General features: G+C 40.9%; 1 protein-coding gene and 1 long non-coding RNA gene across 2 annotated transcripts in view; one reads left to right on the top strand and one right to left on the bottom strand.

Annotated features, from left to right (window-relative positions):
* Window positions 1-7728, top strand: part of LOC308192721 — a 13118-nt gene extending 5390 nt beyond the window's left edge. The window contains exon 2 of the long non-coding RNA XR_013949042.1: window positions 909-7728. This is a non-coding gene — a long non-coding RNA (uncharacterized lncRNA). The remainder of the gene's footprint in view (window positions 1-908) is intronic.
* RRAGD (Ras related GTP binding D) lies at window positions 6130-23677 on the bottom strand. Its single transcript, XM_080586614.1, has 7 exons — window positions 23386-23677; window positions 17978-18273; window positions 17359-17558; window positions 16222-16336; window positions 10612-10754; window positions 8775-8923; window positions 6130-7036 (listed from the first exon to the last, which is right to left on the bottom strand). The coding sequence occupies exons 1-7, from the start codon at window positions 23549-23551 to the stop codon at window positions 6885-6887; spliced, it is 1221 nt and encodes a 406-aa protein (XP_080442740.1). The 5' UTR covers window positions 23552-23677; the 3' UTR covers window positions 6130-6884.

Here is a 23677-nt window from a genome sequence, read left to right as displayed (position 1 = left end):
AAACTTCTCTCAGGGCTCCAACCGACTGCATTAGCTTGACTATTTACTCAACTGCCTCCTGACAGGTCACCTCCCACTGCAGTTCTCACTGTTTAGGCTCCTCAGCCCAGCCCTGATAGGGCCCAGCCGCGTAACCTTGGCTCAGCCTGCTCAGGAAATGGCAGCACGGTGAAAGAGCTGTGAGAAAAGCCTGTACAGCAGAGACAGACGAGATAAGAAAGGCGGAATCACGGATAGGGGGCGGGTTGTTGTGATGAGGTTTGGAAAGATAACACCAGTGAAAAGTTATAAACCACTAGACCGAAAAAACAGAGTCAGATGTCAGTCTGGTGACACTGGGTATCGAGGTCTCGTACGGTCTGTTGCAAGGGGGGGGTGAGCATGTTAACGCTTAGCCTAGTAACTTCTACTCCTAACTATCCACATTAACCATTAAATGATTATTACACTTTTAAATTGTGTATATACACTTGCAGAGGTGGTGTTCTCTTGCACGCCTACCAACGTGAGTTGGGGGAGTGCAGACTGGCAGAAGATGCAGACAGCAGAGGAATTTTGTTACTCTGAAAGCAGAATAACAAAAGCTGAAAACAATTATGCAGTCTGGTGTTGCCGTAACTTTTGAAATTTGAGATTTATAGCTTGGATTTTGTGGGGACTATTAATGGTGGCAATATAAAGGGGAGGGTGGGAAGGGGAATGAACTTCTCCCACCCTGAGGAACCTTTAAGGATGCCCTCAGTTCATAGCAGCGGGAAGCTTTTATGGGAGGGGGTGCACTGAGAAAAGCAAGTAAGGCATTCATAAGCTGTCAGGAGAACACTAAATTTAAAGCCAATACTCAAGTTTTTGCATTATGGGCTTTACGACAAACTGCACAACTTGGAACAATGTCTGCTGGTCTACAGGTACAAAAACGTGGAACTGAAATATGAGATGAAATTACTGAAGGAACAGGACTGGAAACAGTGCTGAGCAAGAGGAGCAGGACTGGAGGGGTTGAGCTGACTACTGTCTCTCTGCTGCGGAGAGCTTGCGTTCAGCACTTAGGATGTGAGAGAGGAGTTTGATGAACGACATACTGACAGCTGGAAGAAGTTGAAGCAGCTGTGAAGGGAGTATTGGAAAAGACAAAATTTGTGGATCAGATCATTTGACTCACCAGAGGATGATTCAACCCTTGAAAAGGGCACTGCAGTAAAGCAGAGTATGGTGGCACCCCCGCGCAGGATTTAGAGATGAAGAGGTTGGCCCCTGGGACTGGGTAACTTCCTTCTGATTCGGCTCTGCTGGCTCACCCCGAAGGCCCATTCCTGTTCTCTCCATATGCTGTTTTGCAAAAGGAGTTGGAACAGATGATGTTTCCCCCACTCAGCCGCATCTGGTTATTATCAAAGCAGTCCGCAAAACTGATGTGGATGGGCATGAGCAACACTGGGAAATTAAAGTAACAGCTGATCTAACCCCTGCACAAGTAGGAAACGTAGCACAGGGCCTAGGGTTCCTGAGCGATACCACTGCTAAGTGGATGGTGTGGCTTCTAGAAACCCTGGGAGTTTCTGGTGAAAGACTTTAATGTTATTGCTGGGACATCCACAACTCCAGCCAATCAACACTTACTGAAAACAAAAACAACCATCCAACAGTTTGTGGGTAAACTGGAACAACAGAAAGCCGAGGAAGGCCTAGAGCAGTATTTATCAAGGACTAAGGACGTGAGTTGGGACTACAGCACTTCCCAGTGTCTGCACTCTCAGGGAATTGATACGGTCCTCACAACTCACAAGCTTTTTCATCAACAAGCTGAGCTTCCTCTGGGAAGTAGCTAGGCTGGTTGCTCTCCCTATGTTGAGTAGAGGCTCCAGAACATCACAGCTCTCTGGATTTGGGAATGGATTTCCAATCTCAGTGTGCTCATACCCGATTTATACTCTTGTATTTGTACCTACACGACATTTTAGTTCAGTAGAGTCCAAAAATGATTCCAGTCCACACCAGGTAGAGAGTAAAACCTACACAAAGGACAAATCCTGCTGTAATAATGAAGGCAGCTCTGATACTGTTCTGTAACTTACTTTTCGGATACAGCTATGTGGACCTTTGAGGACCATATGGTGCAACTGAGCTCACCCAGCCCACCTCCACATAGTTTAACGTGCATCCTGTTGTGGTAAGCCCATGGTCTTTTTTTTTTTGGCCAGCATTTTGTGAAAGAAGGCATCTTGGAATACACTATGAAGTGTCCTGGCTTACATACTGCAGGTAAGCCAGTCTTTTTGGTAGTGGTGGTAGTTGGTTTGTTTGTTTGGGCATGTTTATACCCATCTATATTTATACCCACCTATAAGGTACCCATCAGCAGTAATCCCAACCCTTCACAATTTAGGCTAGAGCATGTTTAGTCTCGAGGTAAAAAAAGGGTGACCAGGTGTGGCATCAGTGTTTTTTTCACTACCTGCTGGTACTCAGCAATTCTGAAACAAATAATCCTTCTGGTAGCAGCTCCTGGTATCACCGTCAGGAAAAATATTCAGCAGAGTACCTCCCCTGACTAGTCCCCAGAAAATATATTATGTTGTCAAAAATATGTTAGTTTTGTCCAAGAGACAACATGAGAATTTTTTTTCCTTAGACATCTTTATCTATATGAATCTTTTCTTTTTAAAGATGTTCTGGAGCCAATTGAGAAATGCTTAAAATGCGACTGCCAGGATAAACTATAATTTAAGTATGAATCTGTATTTGTATGGTGTACAAAAGCACCAAGATTTCATAAGTGTATGTTTTAAGGATGTCAGTAGCACTTAATGGATTGTGTGCAACTTAGATTTTTAGCACTCAATATTTTTTCAGTAGATTTTTGCTCAAGACCTAGCTTGTAGCTCCTAATGCTTATAAACCAAAAGAAAATAGACCAAGGAGACTGGCTATCTGACCTCTCTGCAATGAAACATCAACACAGAGAGAACAAAATCAGAAAAGATATTGCAGAAAATATCAGGGAGAGAACAAATGAAAAGAAGCAACCTGTTTGAGTCTTTTTTTTTGTCCTCTACCATTTCCAAAAAGAACCCAGAAACAGAAGTATTGAAATCAGCCATTTGAGGATAAGTACAGGACCTAGCGTGCAAATATTAATACAGTGGAAAACCAAGTGGGATGTCAAACAGATGTCACCATGAAGAATCAGAGGAGCCTGCAAGAATCCCCCAGACAATGCTGGGTTATTTCTCATTTCCAACACAGCTGAAATGGGCAAAGTTGATGTGTTCCTCTGTAATTGAGTAAATTCAGATGTCGCTATCAATAAACATTTAGAATCCAAACAAGATTTTGGTGTCAACAATCTGATTTCCCTAAAGAACAGGACATAAACAAAGCGGCAGCATCAAATATCACTATGTAATAATGTCATGCATATCATCCAGTAGGCAAATGCTGACATTCAATTTAAGACAAAATACCCCAACATTCAATTTAAGACAAAAATATTCTGCAATGACTACTGCAAATCAAAGGGACAGTACTTGTGTCATTAAAGCAAACACTTTCTACTGTGTGTCACTCTCTGTTTGGGCTTATTTGCTTTAATTCTTCAACTTAAACTGATGTGTAAAATTGGAGGGAGGTTATAGGTCAGTAATTTTGAAAATATACTATTTGAACAATTTTTCTTCAAAGAAAAGAAACCGCTGCAGTGCTTTGTCAGAATGAACTACGACTTCATCACAGTACTGGCGCTTCACATGCAAGAAAACACAGAATTTTAGTTTTAATGAGGGAAAAGAAAATTCCATCACAAAACATGTGATCTCAAACGATGCACTTGAATTCTGTGTTAGAGTAGTTTTCTCCTGTTGATTACACTTCCATGCTAATGCACAGTAAGTTTATATCCACAGAATTTTAAAAAGATGCTCCAGTACTGCAGCATTTTAAATAACCACTTTCCACTGCACGTTCTGGGATGCATTTTAACTCTTCAGAGAATCCATGTCATTAAGTACTCAGGGCTGCTGCCTACAGAATTACTTAGAGATTTCATCAACTACAAGTTGTTAGAATCAATGTTTTAAAGTTATCCAGCTCCTGACTTCAAAGTGTTTGTAAGATACTAAATTGGTTTGGTTTTATTCTAAAAAAGAGTTTCAAAGAAACACGGCTAGTTTAGTAATGCCTCCACACGTTTAGGCCACTCTGATGACACTCAAAAACGGAGACTCACAGCTCACACATTTTGGAAGTATCACACTACTCAGGAACTGTTTACTTCTTGCATGAATTCTAATTAAAAAAAAAAGGTGTCTCTATATCAATTTGTCAGAAATTAGCTCTTATAGCATATGGGGTATTTCATCCCTTTAAAAGAAAAACTAAAACCTCAAAATTTAGAAAGAGGAAGAGAATGAAAAGAAGTTCTTTAAAAGACAAACAAAACAAACCCTTGCATGCCTCAGTGCTCAATCACTTCAACTAGTACATGAAAATCTGAGTCACTAAACAGAAAATTACTCAAAAGTGAAACACACAAGTCATTGCCTAAACTGAAAAACACCAAAATTAGAGTAAAATTAATGCATTTTCACATTCTTTCAACTTCATAATTGAACGTGTTTGAAACATAAATCTGAAGAAAATTATTCTTACTCTGATAATATCCACTTAGAAGATTTGTATTAGCTAAAGTCACCTTCGCTAAGTTGTACAGCGTAGTCAAATTCTTCAGGGAACTTAATGGTAAATGAAAGCCTTAATTATGTTGATAGTCTCTCTAAATACAAGGGTATGCATGACTGTATAGATCTTAGGGCAAACAGAAGAAAACTACATTCTTTAGATAGCATTCATACCACAGCCAGTATAAGACACTTTTTTAATGTCTCGTCCAACAAATGATGCACGCTGGTAGGTGTTCTTCATCTCACATAAACCTGAATGGAGGGAAGGGAGAAAAACAGACTGGGTCACAATGGTGGGTCTCAACAAAATGAAAGACGAACGCGTGGTGGAAAATTCTGTCCTTCAGTAGAAGTCCTGTGGACTGGAGAGTTGTGAAAAGGCAGCTCTTACCCACCATTTCTGGGGTGACCTCTGAAAAGAGCTTTACTTTAACTGAGGGGCACGGTCAGAGAAGCCACACTCACCTAAGACAACAGGTGGTGACAGGACCAAAACTGAACTCTGTATTTTTGAAGTGTTCTACTTTCATTACAGCTACGGTCATTATTCTTCACGGTGCCACCAGGACCAATACTACTCTCAACACTTCTCAACTTCTTCAGCACTCAGAACTGCATTCCCGATCAAGTGATACTTCATGGAGCCTAGATCCCTCTATTGACTAACACCTATTTCTAAGAACTCCACGTATACTCAATAGGCTCATGCCAAAATGGCCAACTTGTTCCAGAAAGATAAGTAAGTCACGTGCATCAGGCAGCAGTAAAGGGCTTGGAAACTACTGTGTTTTTTTTCTTTTGGCAGATGTTTGTGAAGAGAGCCATTGCATTCAGTGCCGACCAGCTCTCCTAGTTCCTATATTCAGTGCAGTATCAGAGCCTCAAGGTCTGTCCACATGTCATATATAGCATACAGAAACTTCGCATTTGCATTCAAACCACCACTAAATTTAGACTTGCTTACCACAGGTTAAACCCCTCCTTTCTCAACAAAAGCCAGCAAACACTGAGAGCTCTCAACTCCCTAGACACGCGGCACTATGCCTTGCCTTAGCTAAGACAAAACTTTCAAATCCCATCTCCCTTTCTATTCTCCCGAGCTATGTCAGCTAGGGGCAAATTATCGTATGACTGAGTAAAGCATAGCTCCCCTTACCCGTTTCTGGTGTACTGCAGGCTGCCTTCCATGCAAGTCAGGCTCTTCCCACTCCCAAGAGCAACACCTCCGGAACACACGTGCAATTGGTTTGCAGTGGGACTGGGGAAAAAAAGAGCTGTTCTTCCAACTAGGAACTGAATGGCAGGGTGGAAGGGAAATACACACAGATTCTTCACTGCACCAACTGCAGATGTGCAGGCTCTCAAAACAAATTAGTAATGTAAATTCAACCTTTCAGATACACCACCCTCCTCCAAAGCCTTATAAAAATACCAGTGCAACATAGAGCCATTTTATAAAACAATTGTCTTTATAGAAAGGTATTTAACTGGTATATGCTGAGGTAAATAATATAAATAGACCCAGAGGGCATTACCAGTGTTATGGAGAACTCTATAGATGAAATTTGGCCAAAAACCTGTTTTATAAAAGCTAATATTTACCTACCAGTTATGATCCCTGGTAAGGTACTTATTGCTGTAATACTTCAAAATTATTCTTCAGATTATAAATCAAAAAAATATATGAAATTAGATCTGTATGAATGTTAGGTATTAGCTGTCACAAATTTTAAAAGGCATTGTACCAAGTTTTCTTAATTGTTTACTAACCAATTCGATTGTAGCAGGTAAATAAACTACAGCATACATTTTACCTGACGCCATGCATCAAAATCACCATAAAAACTAAGTTTATCAAAGTCCAGCTCCACAAGGAAAACATGAAAAAGTGCAAATTATGTACCCAGTATTTCTGTCACAGCTGTTTTTTCTTAATATGGCATGAAAAAGGTTTACAGCATATATTAAGAAAATTCTTACAAGTGTTCACCTCAATGCTTATATATACAACATTTTGCTCAAAGTGCTCACTATATTAAAAAAACTGATTGGATAAAAATATTTAAACAGTGCTTTCTGAACATTCAGGGAAAATTCATATAATACATCAGTCCCACTGGTTTTCCTCTTCACTCAGTGCAATGAGATGCAGAAGTCACATCAACTTCACGAAAACTTGCTCGCCACAGTGCTACAAAACCTCAGTTACAGTGGCATTCTTGGTGTCCCATTGGGAGTGGGTCTCTTGTTTTTCTGAATGTGGCTTTGATGTTTTCGAGATCTTACTACTTTCATTCTTACTTCAAATACTTCTTGTATGGCTTTCCGAAAACAATGGAAATTGTAGTCTATTAATCCTACAGAGACAAAAATGTTTTCCATATTAATAAAGACATTTACACAAATTAAGCAATGACAGATTTGTTTATATTCTACGTTTACTGAAATACCACACTCCTTTTTCTGGAAGTCATAATCTGGATTTTCTAGGCAATGTTTTCTATGCTAAGCAAAAGTACATTTGATAAATACAAGCAATTCAGTGAGCATTACAGTTCCATACTGTATCCTGTATTAAATACACGTATTAGTCTTAAGAGCAGACTCAGAAGAAGTACCTTGGCAGATAACAAAGCTTTAACTTAAGAGCTTTGGGGAAGTGTTCAGCATACTACAATAAAAATTATTTCCCAAATTATGGTGTCATTTTGTAACTTTGCGTTACATAGTTACCGCGATAAAAACAAGTAGCACCTAGTAGTCAAAGGATTTTCTTTTGATAATGCATAGACTTTGAAATAGATACTCAATAGCTGTATTCCCAAATAGCAGCCAGTTATACTTCATTTTACACTGTAATTGAAAAATAACACAATAGCCACGTTGTTAGATTATATACATACATCCATAATAGGCAGTTAATACTACCGTGTGAGTGGGTTGAACGTGATCCCACAGAAAAGCTGTAAAGCCATATCGGTAGTTACTCAGAAGACTTACTGGGTGCTACAAAATGTCTAATACAGTAATACAGTTTTAGAACTTTGGTACTGAGCTTATGACCACATACAAGGTAATTGCCTTCTTAATTAAGCTTTCTTAACTCAAATACCGTAGTGTTTTCCACCTTAATTTCCTTAACAGACGATACATATTTGAAATGGTTTAAATCCACCATGTTACACTGATTTTTCCAGGAGTTGTTTTCCCTGTCCCTTAAGTTCAGACAAAATATTATGTGGAAGTTTCCGGACACCAAAGTTAGTCTGCATTATAATACTACGACTATACTGTTAAGGAGTACTGACTACTGCATGAAGTATCCCAAACTATGTAGATAAAACAATCTGACAACTGTGGACAAAGCCTAACGAGTGTTCGCTCATCAAGGTGTCTTTTCTGAAACAGCTTTGTTAGTGGGTATGCTAAAGTAACATTTCTAGCCAAAATGATGGGTCATTCTTCCGCTGTTCAGTTTCAGTCTGAGGACATTTGACAAAGGCCAGTAACTCAGTGACCACCACGACAGTCAGAAGAGTGATAATGAACTAAGCGTTCAGTATTGACCTTGACCAGGGTCAGATCAATATAACCAAGAAACCTTACACACTTTAACTGCAAAATATGAAATAGAAAAGTATGAAACATGCTTCCCAAATATGCTGCTTTTTGAAAGCCTCCTTTCAAGGAAAAGCAAGAACATATTTCTATCAGCCAGTTTCAGTAAAGTTCCCTTGGTTATGGCACTCAAGCTGTTCCAAATGCATATGCTGGTACCGATAGGTACAAAGCAATGTTGGCCAGGATAAATTGACACATTCTACTGTTGCAGATGGAAGCTTTATTGCACTGGATGTAAACTGTATGCTTTCATACTAGAAAACTGTCAAACACATTTATGATTTCATCTTATCTTAATGCCAGCACAAATACCTCATGCTTTTAAACACGTTATGTAAGCTCTATCAAGTTGTACTTACCTTCAATATTTGCCATACAGCTGGAGACTTTATCAGCTAGTGACAATCACACAGTTATTTATTAATTCATTAATATAAGGTAAATGCAACGCAATATCAGAAAAGGGAAGAATACCTTTTCTCTCGAAGCTTTCTTCTCTGACAAAGCAAACAAGAGCAAGGAATTTTGTCACCTCTTTTAAATAAAGGACAGTTGTATTGTTAAGTTTTATGATTGCCATTGATTCTTTGTCATAAGGAGTTCCAGTGCCATCATCTTTAAGCCTAAAGAGCAATATTCAAACAAACAAATAAGATATGGCACCAGGTGTATTAACAGAAGTATTTCCATATTGGTTCTTTCACCCAGCAATCTCAAACTTTAAAACATTTTCATTTTAATCTTTCAGGGAAACTCTTTTTTAAGCCACACACTATGTAAACACTACGTAAATGACGTAGATACAGAGATTAAATAATTTATCCAAATACACACCAGATCTTAGATCTGGGGCTAGAAATCAGATTGATAGCCAAGTATCTGAACTGGAGCACTATTTTTTGCAAACCATTTACTACAAGGCTGTCTGTTTTCTTTTAATCACTGCACTGCATTACAGCTTCATCTAAAACACGTGAACCACTAAATCTGTGCTGATAATTCCAAATTCAACAACCTTGCTTAAGTAGTGGCAGCTGACAGATAATTTAAGCCACCATGAGACCTTCCTCATGAGACACGTTGGTTTTTGCAGCATCATATCATGAAGAGATTTCTCTTTCACAGATGATGCCTCATGATGATCACTGTATTAGCTTTGGACCTTTTAATTTTACCTTCGTTCCTGAATGCACATACAGATCTTCTTAAACGGGAAGTTATCATCAGTCTCCCAGAATAACTACCATTAATAATATATTAAAATAGCAAAATCCACAGACGTTCCAGGAATGCAAGACAAGAAATTAATTCTAATGTCCTATCTTCAGTCTATGCCTAAAACACATGACAAACAGATTTCTGGTGGCAAATGCTACATGATCACACAAAGTCAGTGGCAGCGAGACATTTTGGGATTAGAATGCCCCCCAGGTGATGTTGTGCAGATAATAATTAAATGCACTCGTTTGAACTACACAGCTGTATTTTTATCTGTACAAAAATAAAAAAGCTACAGAATCAGAATCCTTTACTGCACACCTCTCGAAAGCACAAGTTCTTGTACAGTTACTGAAGTGACCAAATCCAATACTTGAAAGATACAGTAGAATACACAACTTAAAAGATTTTACAGAGGTATTCGACGATTTGTTATTCTTTTGAAGTTCTAATGTTTACTGTGCACCTCCACCAGCATTCTCCCTCATACTTTCTCTAAGACTGCAAGAAAAAAAAAATGGTAGGAACTCCAGGCTACCAAGGACTATCACACTCTTATAAGTATACTGCGGTTTAGCCTCCTAGTAATGCACTAATTCTTAGCATGCCCCCGCCTGTCTCAGGAATAGCTGGCATTGCACTGGAGCAAGCCATAAACACCAACATAACTTCCAAAGAGAGGAGCAAGCTACTCCAGGAGTTCTCCAGTTGCTAAAAGATAAAGAGGGGATGCTGAAAAATACTAATGTAATGCAGGGAAGATAGGGCAAACAGAGAACTGAAGGAAGAGTGAAGCAGCTCTCTGCAGCCAGTAGAGGCCACTAGCTATTAAAGTAAACAAAACTACTTGCCACTCCTTCCTACAAATAAAATACATAGAAAGAGGAAGATCCTCACATGAGAGGCTGGGCAGGGAACAGTTTGTTGCTGGCAGTTGATCTGCACCTCAGAGGCCTGCCGTTTCCTCCTTCTCCCCTGCCCTAATAAATTACTCCTTCTCATTATTGTTTATACCCACATCATTCTAATTTTGAGATCATTCAGATTCTAGGCACACAGCTCTATCTATGAAAGACATTAACAATTTACTTACCCATATATACAAGAAATGTCAATCACAACATCTATCATATCACAGCAGAGCTCGTAGGTTTGCATATCCACTGGAGTACTATCCGTTGCAATGTAGATCTTACTGACTACATCAAATAGAAATGCTTTTTCAATCCCAGAATTCTATTAAAAAAAGAAAAAGAAAATGGAAACCATGTCTACAAATTACTACCAAGCTTTTTTTGTTCCCCTACTTGCCTACTGTACAAAAAGTTAGGCTGAGTAAGTGGGAGTTAATTTGCAATCAAGCTCATTTTCAAAGAACTTTATAGCACTGAAGTATTTGTAGCAAGCTGTGATGGCTAAAGATCTTTCAATGTTTCTGCCTCTGAGCCAAGTCAGACTCCCCAGCTTCCTCTCTGGAAAGCATCTGGATAAATTACATTTATTTTCAGTGGAAAATGCAAGAAAATTCCAAGATCAAGACTTTGGCTTCTTGTTTCTGACTGTGACAACGGACATAAAAAGAAAACTGAATGCGTAAGCTGATGGAAACGATGAAAAGAAAAAGTTGAGGACAAAGAAGGCAGTAGGAATCGGGAACTAATTTCTCAAAGAAAATGAGAAACTGTCTCATCAGGGCCTGTAGCTGTTCTACTGCCATTTTCCTTAGAACATCTTCTAGGATCATAGGAGAAAGACCAGTATTTTGACAGCGCTCTTTCATTTTTCATATAGAACTGGTGCTAAAGTTATGTTTATAATGCCAAGGCTTGCTAGTACTATGACATCTCCTGTCATCCTGCCGAGTTGATCAAGACTCTCTCCATGCTGAAGTTGTATCATATTTGCAGCTCTCAGAGGCTAGGCAGGAATGCTAGCTCAGTTAGCTCTTTGTGTAGATAGGGTAAATTATCATAAACCTGTTTCCTGGAGGGGGAAAAAAAAAGGAAAACGGGTACTGTCTAACTGAAAACCGCAGCTTTGCCTGCTGGTATCAAGGGTTTGCACCTGCGCAGTTGTCCCAGGATGAACACAAAGGACAACTTCCCAGTATTGCTGAAGCTTAAGCTGACAAGCACGCTTCACAATCCAAATACACAGGAAAAGAATCAACTCTCTCCCATCGAACAATATTTTTTCCCATATATGGGCTTCCCTTTCAGTATGGTTTAGGACTATTGCCATAGCAGTTTTGTGACTGTCAAAAACACTCTGAAAAGCCATAACAAGTTTTAGTAGTTACAGTTTCCTTTGTAGTTACAGAAATTTTCTTTTCCTTATTCTTTCTTTTCTAAGTGAACCATTTAACACTTAATTAAGAGACTAAAAAGTAACCCTCGCACTTTCCAATTCCCCTGAAATAAGCAGAAAGATTCCAACCCTTGGTATGCTATTGTACATTGGTCAGCAATACTTTGGATGTTTTCATTTTAAAGGAGTTTAATTCTTCCACTGCTGGGCACACAACTAAGGTTGGAAACACCCATCAATAAATCAATAACGGTACCAGAGATTAAATTCTTGCATTTCATTATGGAAAAGGACTTCATGTATAGCCCATTTCTGTAACTGATTAATAAAAAAAAAAAAAAAAAATCAAGACAGAGCATACCCTCTGGATACCTTATGTCTGGGAGCTGAAGCACACAATATACAAGGAGACTCCCAGAGAACTGGGTTATTCACCCTGAGGAAGAGAAGGCTCATTTCTATCTACAAATACCTAACAGGAGGGTGTGTGGAAGACAGCCAATCTCTTCTCCAAGCTATGGTGTCAAAGGACAAGAGGCAAAAGAGCTGAATTCTGACTTGATACAAGAAAAAAAAGTTTTTTGGCATGAGTGAGCATCAAGCTCTAGAAGCATGACAGCCTGAGAGGTTGTGGAGTTTCCATCCTTGGACGTAAGGATGGAGAAAAAAAAAAAGAGCTGAACAGGACCTAGTCATATTCAACCTGCTCTAAGTAGCTTGGCTCTCAGCAGAAGCTGACCTCTAAAGATCCCTCTCAGCTTACATGGCTCTATGAGCCTATGTTCTTTGAGCACAAAGAACAAAAATATACGTATATTTATTTTGGTTATTCCAGCCACGTGCAATAGCTGTGCAATTTTAGTTTTTAAACAATATACAAAAATCTGACAGCACTTCACGTATTTCTACAGATGCTGTCAAATACGATTAATCACCAGATTTACCTGTAAATATCATATGAATATACAGCTGTAATTCATTGCCAGAATACACATTTAAAAAGAACATATTTAAAAAATAAATATTTAAAATTTTAGACAAAAAAGGTTGGAACTTGAGCCCTGTATTGTCATTCACGAGGAGTCAAATATAAGATGTATTATGTAAAGAGAAACACAGTGATAAATTCAGCTGTACAGGTAAGATGTACCTTGGAATATTAAGATGTCAGTGACGCTATTGTAGCATTTAACAATGAGAAGTGGCATACCCATCCCAGAGCTCTAGCAGCTGCAGCTTGCGTGTACTTGCAGTGACAGTTTAAAAGGTTTCCATCTTGAGAAGTCTGCCATGCCAGCAGTTGCACGTGCTGGTAGGGCACAGCTTGGCATCCTAACTTAAACCACTATTGTCTTCAGCTGAAACTAATACATTATGGGGGGGATTTGCTGTGAAACTGGCACGCATTTGCCTCTGTCAAACTCTGTATGGTGACAGAAACCTCTGTGAAAGGGTAGGATGGGCTGGCAGTATTAGTGACCACTAGACTGTACCCACATGACCTCACTGATTTCATTTGTCAGGGTTTATATTTCGCCTTTAACTACAAAAGCAAAGAATTTGCCAGAATGTTTGTGACGAAATTTCTCAAGAAAAAAAATACCAGTACAAACAGTGATTATGAAGCCATAAGAAGTCAGGAAACACTGAATTTAAAAACAAAAACAAAAAAAACCACTATTCAAAGAGACATATCATTAACAATCAGTTAGGGAAAACAACAGTATGAAAGCAACTGTTAGGTTAGGTAAGCAAGCCTATCCTTTTCCTTCTTTGGCCCTAAAATGTAGTTTTGAAATGAACTTGAGGATATCACTAGTCATTTATAGGTAGAAATGAATGACAGTTAAACAGGTTTTGCAGGAAACAGAAGATTTAGTGTACTATAGCTTAATTTACAGATTATAAAATTTAAACTGTTAAAGTATACTTAAATTGTAAAGTATACTTAATTTTATATATATATATATATTATATTATAATTGCAAAGTATACTTAATTTTATATTCACTGTGATAGTTTACTGTTTTTAACAGCACTTAAGAAGAAAAATCTGCATTCCCATGTCACACAACTTGACTGCTTGCTAGGGCTGTAGTAATAAAAAAAATATAAAAACAGACATCCCTCTATACGAAGCTGGTAGAGCGTTAGTCGGCCAAGATTTACATGGGTTCTGAATGCCAAACCAACTATTACTTCACGCTTTACAGACAGTTAAGACAAAAAAATGTAGAGGCAGTATTAGCATGCTGATGGATGCTCAAATACATAAGCTGTACAAGCTAACCCACTGTGCCACTATAAAAGTTGTGTAAAAACCCGAGGTGAACTCAGGGGTGATCGTAGATCTATTTCTGTAATCGCCAGCTTTTGTGTTGGAAGTGTTCATGGCATAAACGAAAGCACATCCTCATGAATATTGTGCTACAACTCGCACAGGAACACCAACGCACCCACACTTTGATACCCAACACACTGGCTTCCTAAGGCAAGGCAAGACCAAAATCTGTGTCAAGATTCCTAACCTGACTTGTTGTCATTAAGTTGCTAAAGTAAAGAGGCGCCCACTAATTCTACGCTGGAGAATGATGTTTAGTCTTCCTGTGGCTGCAACAGAGTCATTCCAAGTCTCCTGTCTACAGATACAACATGCTCTTAAAAACAGAAAGCAGGCACACTGAGGACACAGTGATGCAGCTACGCCTTGCTCTACAGCACTAACAAACTGGATTATGCTCTATTTGGAGCATACAAAAACAGTCTGAGACTCTTGCCCTTACTGTGTAAGGGAAATCTCTCTCTCAGGAGCACTTCTCTGAACCTCCCATTCATTTGAAAGAGCGGTTCCTCCTTACCAATTACATCTGATATTCTACGTGTTATGGGACCTTCCTCATGGGTGTCCCAGACCCACAAGCAACTATCATCATCCAGAAAACTGCTCGTGCCCAATTCATGTAGTGGTTTGGTACAAACTCTTTACCAGCTCCAAACAGTGAGGAGACCCCATAAAGAGATCAGACTCACAGTACGAGTGGCTGGGGTGGCTCTGGCACCAGGACGACTATCATTCAGACAGCCTCCTCATTAATACTGTGCAGCATATTCGCAATAATATCGAATTGCTCCAGAGCTAAAAGCATCATCCTTTCATTATTTTTCTATCCTAAGTGGAGTTCAGGGCTGGACGATAAATGGCATACAGTCCAGCCATTTTGGTGGAAACAGATCTTTGTAATAAAACCTTCATTATGAAATGTCATCACTGATTGCCTAATAGTAAGAGAATAAGCTTTGGAAAGACATTCCTAGCTCCCCCATTTCAGCAACACATCCAACCTCCCTCTCCCTCAATTCTCACACCCCACACTGAGAAACTGTGAAGTCTAATTTTATCTTGCAGGCTGTTGAATGATATTAAGTGAGTTTCATTACTTCAGAATCACAAAAAGGGAAAACAAAATGCCTCGCTTGGCAATTGAAGTTTGACAAATTAATGCCAGATGCAAGGTGCAAAATTATAATGCTGTGAGAAGAAAGGGTGCAGTTTTTTGGAGCTGAATCAATGACCACCAGAAGAAGTTCCCCCTTTTCATAAACTACTGACTGTGTTTGCCTTTGCTCATGGCCACGAGTCCCCACCTCTTATCTTGTGCCAAAACAAGAGCATGTTGAACTCCTCCATTAACTGCTTTTGACTAAGTTAAGCCATCAGAAAAACTGGACCGTCTTCTGCTGCGCGAGCATGTGTCATAGCGATTCCCCAAGGGAATAGGCATGTGTCACAACCAGCACAAAGAGGTAAAGGGAGCACACAGCCAGGAACAGTGGAACAAGCAATTACCTCCACAGTGATAACAAGCCATTACACAAAGCTCCCTAACTGACCTTGGGAGTAACTGTGGAAGCTGTGAAAGCTGTGATGGCCTCTACCTCTAAAAATGTTAAGGTGAAAAGATTTTCTTAAGAGAGGTAAACTTCAATGCAAAGTAGAATTAATTCTAGGAAGTACTATAGACAGCTCTACGTAAGAGGTCCGACTAGATGATGCTCATTTAAGAATTTATCTGCACAAATTTCAAGTGTTACTTAAACAACGCATGCAGCACAGACCTTTGCAACATTCACATGGATATATGAGCAGGAAAGTGACAGCTGCTAACCCACTGTCATTTTCACTCAGGAAATACTGAGTCTCAGCAGCTCAGCAACACCGTCAGACAAACAGGGAGGTGAGGCCTAGCTGCAGGTGGGTGCCTTTCAACTAAGCTCTGATAATTTCTCTGAAAGCTCACATTGTTCACAATCTCTCAGAAGGCAGTGAACAAAACAGCTGAACATGCAATGTTGGACATAGCTAGGTCTACAGACAAAGTATGTAACAAGTACTTACTGAAATAAAGATGTTAAGCAGATTTTCCAGTGTTGGGAGCTGTGGAATCAGTTTCTGTACCACTTTGCTAAATGCTTCAAATATAGAATGATCATATATGCTTGTCAGATAAAAGCTGGAAAAAAACGTCACCACATTTTCCTTTTAGCCACATACTGTGAACATGATGTACCTTTCATACTACGAGTGAAATGAAATATTGTCAAACAGCAAGTGCCTACAATTACACAATTACCCCTTGTGATCAAAAGTCACGTGTTATGATTGAAGCACAGGACTTCATACACAAACTAAATTCTCAGGATTATGCTTGGCATGGGTCTACATGTCTCTACACAAAAAAAAATAGACACTGTAAATTAGCACTTGATGTAGAACTTCATGATGCAACTCCCACCTTGGTAACCTTCGGAAAATATTTTTCAAATTGCAGGAGAGGAGCATTACTGAACAAGTCTGTTGTGACTCACTTTTTGAAAGCTGTGGACCAATTTAACAATGCAACAACACAGTCAATTTTTTATGAGCGCATGAGTTGGCATGTTAACGAAACAGGTCTCTCTGCTTACATGTATATTTTTACTTGGCTTTAAGGGCTAAGGATGACACGAAAGCTTCATGTTGCCTAGTATCCCAGTCTGCATTAGTCCCTTGTTTTTAATTACTTGCTACAATAATCTGCTTTATCACCAGACATAAGGCAAAGAGAGAACACCTGTTTTCCCAAGTGGCTCTGAGAAAGCCGAAGCAGTGAGCACTAGTGGTCGGGAGGGGACTGCGAGGCAGAGGAGGGGTTTTGAAGGAGACAAAAGCGATGTAGACAGCATATACACTACTGCCTGGTTCCACTGCCCATGCTTCTTACTTCAAGACAGCAGCTACAGCAAAAATACTGGTAGGACTTTGGCATATTTGTTGTGCTTTTAAGCACTTCCCCTCCTTATCTTGCCCTCCAAGACAGCACTCAGAAATAAAACACTTTGTTTGGCTCAGGTCAGATACAGTATCTGTGACTAATTTTTTCCTTCATATGTCAAAACCTTGTTGCCTACTACTTCAAGAGAATGCAAAATAGTAACTTGTTAAATAAACTGCTCTTAGTCAACTTCAGATTCTTTGTACAGCAGCTTTTCTCACCTGAGGTGAATTTTCTCCAATCCAGCATCTGCAAGGTCATCGTTTGCCCTCTGGTGAATATCTCTTTGCGTTTCAATCTTATGATCGTCAGATAAACCATCCACTTTATGGATAAAGATTTCAAAGTTGATGTCTGGATTCACTTTATAGGCTCTGGTCACAGTAAGATGCAGCCGAGCTAATGCTTCCATGTAATCATCCTAATGAAGGGAAAATAAACACTGTAGGAAAGTTCTTTAAAACAACTTAAATTTTACAATAATTGCTTTTACATAATGCTACAGCTCAGCAACAAGTATTTTATTTCTTATGATAGATGGCAGCCTATATCTAGCAAGTGCACCAATCTCACGCTGTCAGCGTTTGGGAGTCTGAACAAGAACCTTCAAATGCTAAAGCAAACTAGCTAACTGTTTCAAACATCTTGCAAAGGGAGACAGACTTAAAAATAACCTAGCAGCTTTTCAAGTTTTAACAACTTTTTTTTTTTAATGCGTGTTTGTAACCGTAAGTTATTTATTTCCTTTGAAAAAACCTCTATGTTCCAATCTACCTGCCTGTTGCTCAAGGACAAAAAGACAAAAGTAGTTTAAATGCACTCCCCTCTTTTTCTTTTTACCTGAGAGTCAATAACAAATATCAGTGCTCCAGTGCCTCTGAAAATCATCTCATAGTCAAACGTAGGGTCAAAGAAGTCAATTTGCCCAGGAAAATCCCATATCTGAAAGTTGACGAAGGAGCTGTTGGACACATCCTCTCTGCAAATCTTGTTTGTGCTCTCCAGGAAGAGGGTCTCATTCGGTGACATTTTGTGAAAGACAACTTTCTGAATGGAAGACTTCCCACTTCTTCTCAAGCCCATGAGCAGGATTCTTGGCTTAACTTCAGTACTGAAGGGATCGTTGAAATCCAAAACTGAATAAAATCATACAAGAAGAAGAGTAATATATTATAACAACATAATCAGTGACTGCCAGACAACATGTATTTGACATTTACTTTTGTAACATTTTTATTTGGATTTATGCAAGCATTACCCATTTTTAAACTTCGGGAGTGGCCTTACAGACATCTTAACTTGGATTCTTTGCTCCTCAGTATACACCACCATAAAACCTACTTCTCACCTGTAACAGAGACTGCAGAAGGTATGATAGCTCAGTTTCTATTGAAAAAGAATATCCTTTCTAGCTATCCTTGTCAACTGATAGCTAGATCATGAAAGCAAGGAGTGAGTTTTAGTTATGCTTGTGTGACTTCAAAAAGCTACGTGAAGGCTTCTTTCCTTTAAAAAAAGAAAACACACATCCCAAGAGCTATAGGAAGAAGACAGCTCAGCAGGCATACATTTCCTCTGTGCTGGGACTTAAAAAAGCACTGAGCTCATTTCTAAGGTAAAGATTTCACCCACTGTTGAATAATTTGTGTTACAATCTATAAAATGCTGTTATCTGATAACTAAGTTTGCAGTGTATCCCTTGCCTATGCACAAAACAAACGCTTGGGAACAAAGTGGTTCAGCTGTGCTACCCACCCTAATTTGGGACTGGTGTGACTAGAACCGAACATTTCCTAGTGCTGAGGCAGACTGAACGCAGTAGCTGTCAGGCAGGCCTTCTCCCACCTACCACATAACAGACTATTCAACATACAATTACGCCGTGCCCTGAGTTATTTCTTTCTCTTCTTCTGCTTAGGTGAATTTCGACTTGCAGGAAAAGGGGCACACTTTTGTTCATACAAACGTCCTTCCTGCATTTGCCCTGCATACTTTACAGTGATCATCTTTACTCCAAGAGTACCAAAATCCAGAAGAAGCAGCACAGAACCAGCAACGTGAGGCTGCCAATATATCACGTAGCCCTGCGGACTGAAAAACGCAGAAAGCCTGAAAGAATCCTTTGACCTGGAGAACAGTTTACACCCACACATAGTTATCAAATCTGTTCTCACGTGTTGTTCAAGCCTCTCTCGCTGCTTTCAGAAAGACAGGCGCAGGATGTGCCCACCAGGAATGTCCGGAATCTTGTTTGTGTCCCTTTGGGCCTCCTGAGCGTTTGTTATCCAGGAACTGAGGCTCCACAATTGGCTCGCAGTGTGTGTACAACATCCCCCTGGCACCACCTGCTGGCTCATGAGCGGTCACGGCACTCAGCGTGAGCCCAGGGTACCCCAGCGACTGACAGAGAGCACAGGCAATTAGGACAGAGCTAATTATCTGTAAAATCCTGTGCATTTTAAATACATTTGAAAGGCCTGGCCTTGCCAGGTCTTATCACTTACTGTGCTCTTGTTGGTTACCACCTATAAAGCACTGCCGGGCTGGAGCAGCGCACAGGCGAAACCCTTCAAGGAAAACAGCAGGACGTTGGTATCGCCGCCCGAAGCTTGTCCTCCTAACGCAGCAATGGACAGGTTCTGCTGATCCACAGGCGGCGACATTTAGGAAGTAATAAACCACAGACAACACACTGCTCTACTCTTCCTGTCAACCTCAACACTAATATCACCTTTCTGTGACTGCAAGAAGCATGTGCCTACAATAACTCACGCTTACAGAGGGATAATAATAGGGGTAAAAATAGGGCAATCTGACAGCGTTTTATGTTCTGCGGGGCACAGGCTTCTTAAGGAAGCAAACCAAAGGCACAGGATTTAACAGTTTCTTTCACCCCACTCTCTTCTTCACCACACAAATTCTCTACAGCTGCCAAAACCACAGCAAGTATTTCATTAATGTTCATATATCCATACATCCTGCAACTTGCACCTTGACCGTCAGAAAGGAAAATAATTTATTCAAAGCTTTACAAGAACTAGATTGAATAAAATTCTGTATAAAGGCATGTAAAAAAAAAAAAAAACAGCTTTTGGGTCGATGCTTTATTGCATGTTTCAAAGAATGAAGAAACTCCAATTTGCTCTGTCCACACCAGAACTTCCGAAGCCTAGTTCGCCATGGATTTGTACTCTGTTTCCCTTTCCTCTCGCCACCACAATAACACCAACTTCCCCTGTATGTCTTATGACACATCCTCCAAATAACAGATACGGCATGCTGTGGCCGACCTGCAGCTAAACACGTGCCGACTGGCTAGGCAGAACGCGCGTGTGCACCGGTCAGCCAAGGGCTGCCGCAGTGAACGTGTGCGTGTGCTCGCCTGTCTCTCTGAGGACGCTTTCGCTGGGGTCTCTCCTCTCTTCTGAGAGCCAGTTTTCATCAAACTTGCATGAACTTAATTATCTCTGAGGCTTCTTTCCTTCAAATTCTGGTGAAGGTGGTCAGCAGTTTCCAAAGTGCTGACAGGTCATGAGACAAGTAGAAGACAAGCTAGCGATAAATCATTCCCTTTCCTTTAAGGGATAAGCTAAAAACTCAAGTGTATCTAAAAAATACTTTAAATAACTTGGGGTTTTATATTGTTGCTGTATTAAATTTTTCCAGGCAGATACATTTTTATGGACCATAATCCTTACTAGAAAGGAACTGCTTTATCCTAAAACCATTGTAAAGAAGCAGAGTTGCAAGTGCAAACAGTTACTAGCAAGCAGAATGACTGCCATCTCTTCTGCTAGTAAGACTGTTACTTAGCCTTTGGAATTCTGCCAGCTGAAGACAGGGAAATGTAAATTAATATTATCCAAACCTGACTAGATAGCAGTGCTGCTGTAGCACTTTCCTTGGAGAGAGAGTTAAGAGATTACCTTATATGTAAAGGAATTGGATGATGCACTGCCTGCCCACATTCCTTCCCAGAGTGCATGACAACTCCTTCTTTAATTTGCCATAGAAATGCCAGTAGATGTAGCCTTGCAACTCCCCAGACTAGGTTACTGAGTGAGATTATAATGGGCGTAAGAGAAACACTAAACTATTCTCGATCCCATAATGGGTAAGATAATTTTCCATCTCATTAGATGAAACATTTCCTGCTTCATTCACTTTTGCACAGAATAAAATGTCATAAAATGGCAGTTTCTAACACTTACCAACAGCCCTTCACATTTCAACTTTTCTAAGCTGCCATAAAGAACAGAAGTCATGCTGGTTAGAGGCCAGAGCCTTTGAAGTATTCACAAATTAATTTTAACAAACCCCAAAGCACTTTCCCAACACAAAAGAACTGCAGTTACAGAAATTTGGTCAGGAATTGAGTGATGTCCTTGCTTACGGAGTGTAATTTGTGTGCATTGCAACACGCAGAAGAGCCCAGCTCTGAAAAACTGAGAGCTGCACGTAGCAGTCCCAACCTGTTTCACCATGACACAGAGTGTAAGTAATCCAACATCTCCTTCACATTATTCAAGACGTTCATTGATTTTTTTGGAAACCTGTCCCAAATTTCATATCAATTTCAATTACTTTTCAGAAGCCTGTGACTACCAGTGCTTCATAGCTGTGTGTGAAGGGGATGCCGTGGTGGAAGGTGTACTGTTAGATCTCACCAGTACCAACACTCTAGTTCTCAGCTCATCTGCTCAACCTATGCCAAACCAGAAGAAAAGTTTTTGCTCATTTTATCATCACAAGGTAATAAGCCTGAGTATAATTTCAACTCATAGAGCTAATAATGATTTATGGTAGTTTTTTTTTTTTTTCCCACTAATGCAATTATGTTATTCTGAAGTTTTCACCCTTTCTGTATAGAGGAGAATGACCAGTCCCACACTTTCCACTCATGTACCTCCAAGGCCCGTTCACCTCATGGCATTTCCAGTGCTACTGTCTGCAGCTATGATGCTTACAGCACTTCAGCATGCTGTTGAGACAGCAGCCTTACAAGATACATACACTGAACATCTTCAACACTAAGGATGGCCTGAGCCTAAGGAGTTAACAGAAAAAGCTTGTATGCAATCAACCAAGCTGTACAGCTACTGTGGGTTTATGGACATTGCAGAAATGCCTGGTGGAAGGAAATTCTTGCAGCCAAAGAAAAACTCAGAACCACAAGACCTGGCTCTACCCTGCCACAAGTGTGGCACTCAGCAAGGATATGACTTAAAGCTACTTCCTCAGACACTCCGCAAAGGTTTCCTTGCTTGCAAATATGTTTTAGTGGAGCATATCAAAAGGATGACTGGGCTTTACGTGAACCAAGCGCTTTAAGGTCTTTGAATACAACCCCATGTGTAAAGTCAAAAGATGAAGCAGTCATTTCAGCTCGGGTCAGAGACAAGAAACCAGCACAAGGTGAGAGATGACCAGCACAAAGCTCTAAAATATCCAGCGTGCCCACAAGCACAAATTACGTTTTTACTTTCAGGTCTGGCTTCTCCCTTCACTTTCAACAGCCACAGCATGGAAGCTGTCCTCCTTGCATTGCCCTTTCCATTACTCCTCTGAAAAGTAAGAGAAACGCTAAACTGTGAGGCTGTGACACTGAATTTGGGACTGTTCACTGTACAGACCTGGGAAGGGGTAGGATAGAAACTGGGAAAAGGAAAGCCCTGCAGCCTGGTGTTATGCACAAAAAACCCTGATCCAAATCCCACGCTGCTCTTTTTTTTTCTTCTTTCTCCAGACTTTGGAGCTAAACAGAAGGCCAGGGGATCTGAAGGGTTAAAATAAGCCTTGTCTTAATCCTGGACGAGAAAGGTCCCTGCATGGACCGTCTTCTCCTGCTAGTCAGGATGCAAAGGGTTGTTTCCGTTAAGTATAATATTAATAGCGTTACTATGGAGAACCAACGCAATTTTTTAGCGATTTCATGAAGTTCCCGTGGAAAAATATCCAGTCAAACTCCTCCGGGCACAGCGCAGGGCTCACCTCCCTGCAGACAACGCCGCTAGCTCGGCAGCGGCCTCAGGGCAAGGGGGGGGGGGGAGGGCTTCCCCTCGGCGCTGCCCTGCCCTGGGAGCTCCTCCGGGAAGGGCCTGGCAGGGCTCAGCCGGCAGCCGGCGGCCCCGTGCCCGCCGAGTGACACCCGCAGCTGCGGGGCCGGCCGCTGCCTTTTATAGCCCGGTGCCCGGCCCGCCGCCAGGCCGCGGCCCGGCTCGGCCCGGCCCGGTCCCCGCGGCACTCACACGCCTCATCGCCGCCGCTCTCCGCGTCGCCGTCCGAGAAGGAGCCGGCCCCGTCGGCGTAGCCGGCCAAGCCCGCGATCTCCTCCTCCTCCTCCTCTTCCTCCTCGTCCCCCTCCTCCTCCTCCTCTTCCTCCTCCTCCGGCAGCTTCCTCGGCGCCTGGCTCATGCCGGCCGCGCTCCCGCCGCTCCCCCTCTGCCTGCGGGCGGCCTCGGGGCGGGGGGACCCAGGTGCGGCGCCGCCGCCGCCGCTCCCCTCCCGTCCCCTGCCGGCCCCCGCCCGCCGCTGGGCGGA

Source organism: Anser brachyrhynchus, assembly GCF_964034855.1.
Source record: "Anser brachyrhynchus genome assembly, chromosome: 3".
Classification (NCBI taxonomy): Eukaryota; Metazoa; Chordata; class Aves; order Anseriformes; family Anatidae; genus Anser; species Anser brachyrhynchus.
This window is presented reverse-complemented; position numbering and strand designations above follow the sequence as displayed.

Excerpts from the sequence above, each read along its gene's own strand:
- RRAGD (XM_080586614.1), bottom strand. The coding sequence starts at position 23,551 with ATGAGCCAGGCGCCGAGGAAGCTGCCGGAGGAGGAGGAAGAGGAGGAG. Across the intron at positions 18,274-23,385 it reads GAGCGGCGGCGATGAGGCGT|TTTTGGATTTCAACGATCCC; the intron begins GTGAGTGCCGCG and ends GATTTTATTCAG. Across the intron at positions 8,924-10,611 it reads GACATTTCTTGTATATATGG|GCTTAAAGATGATGGCACTG; the intron begins GTAAGTAAATTG and ends ATTGCTCTTTAG.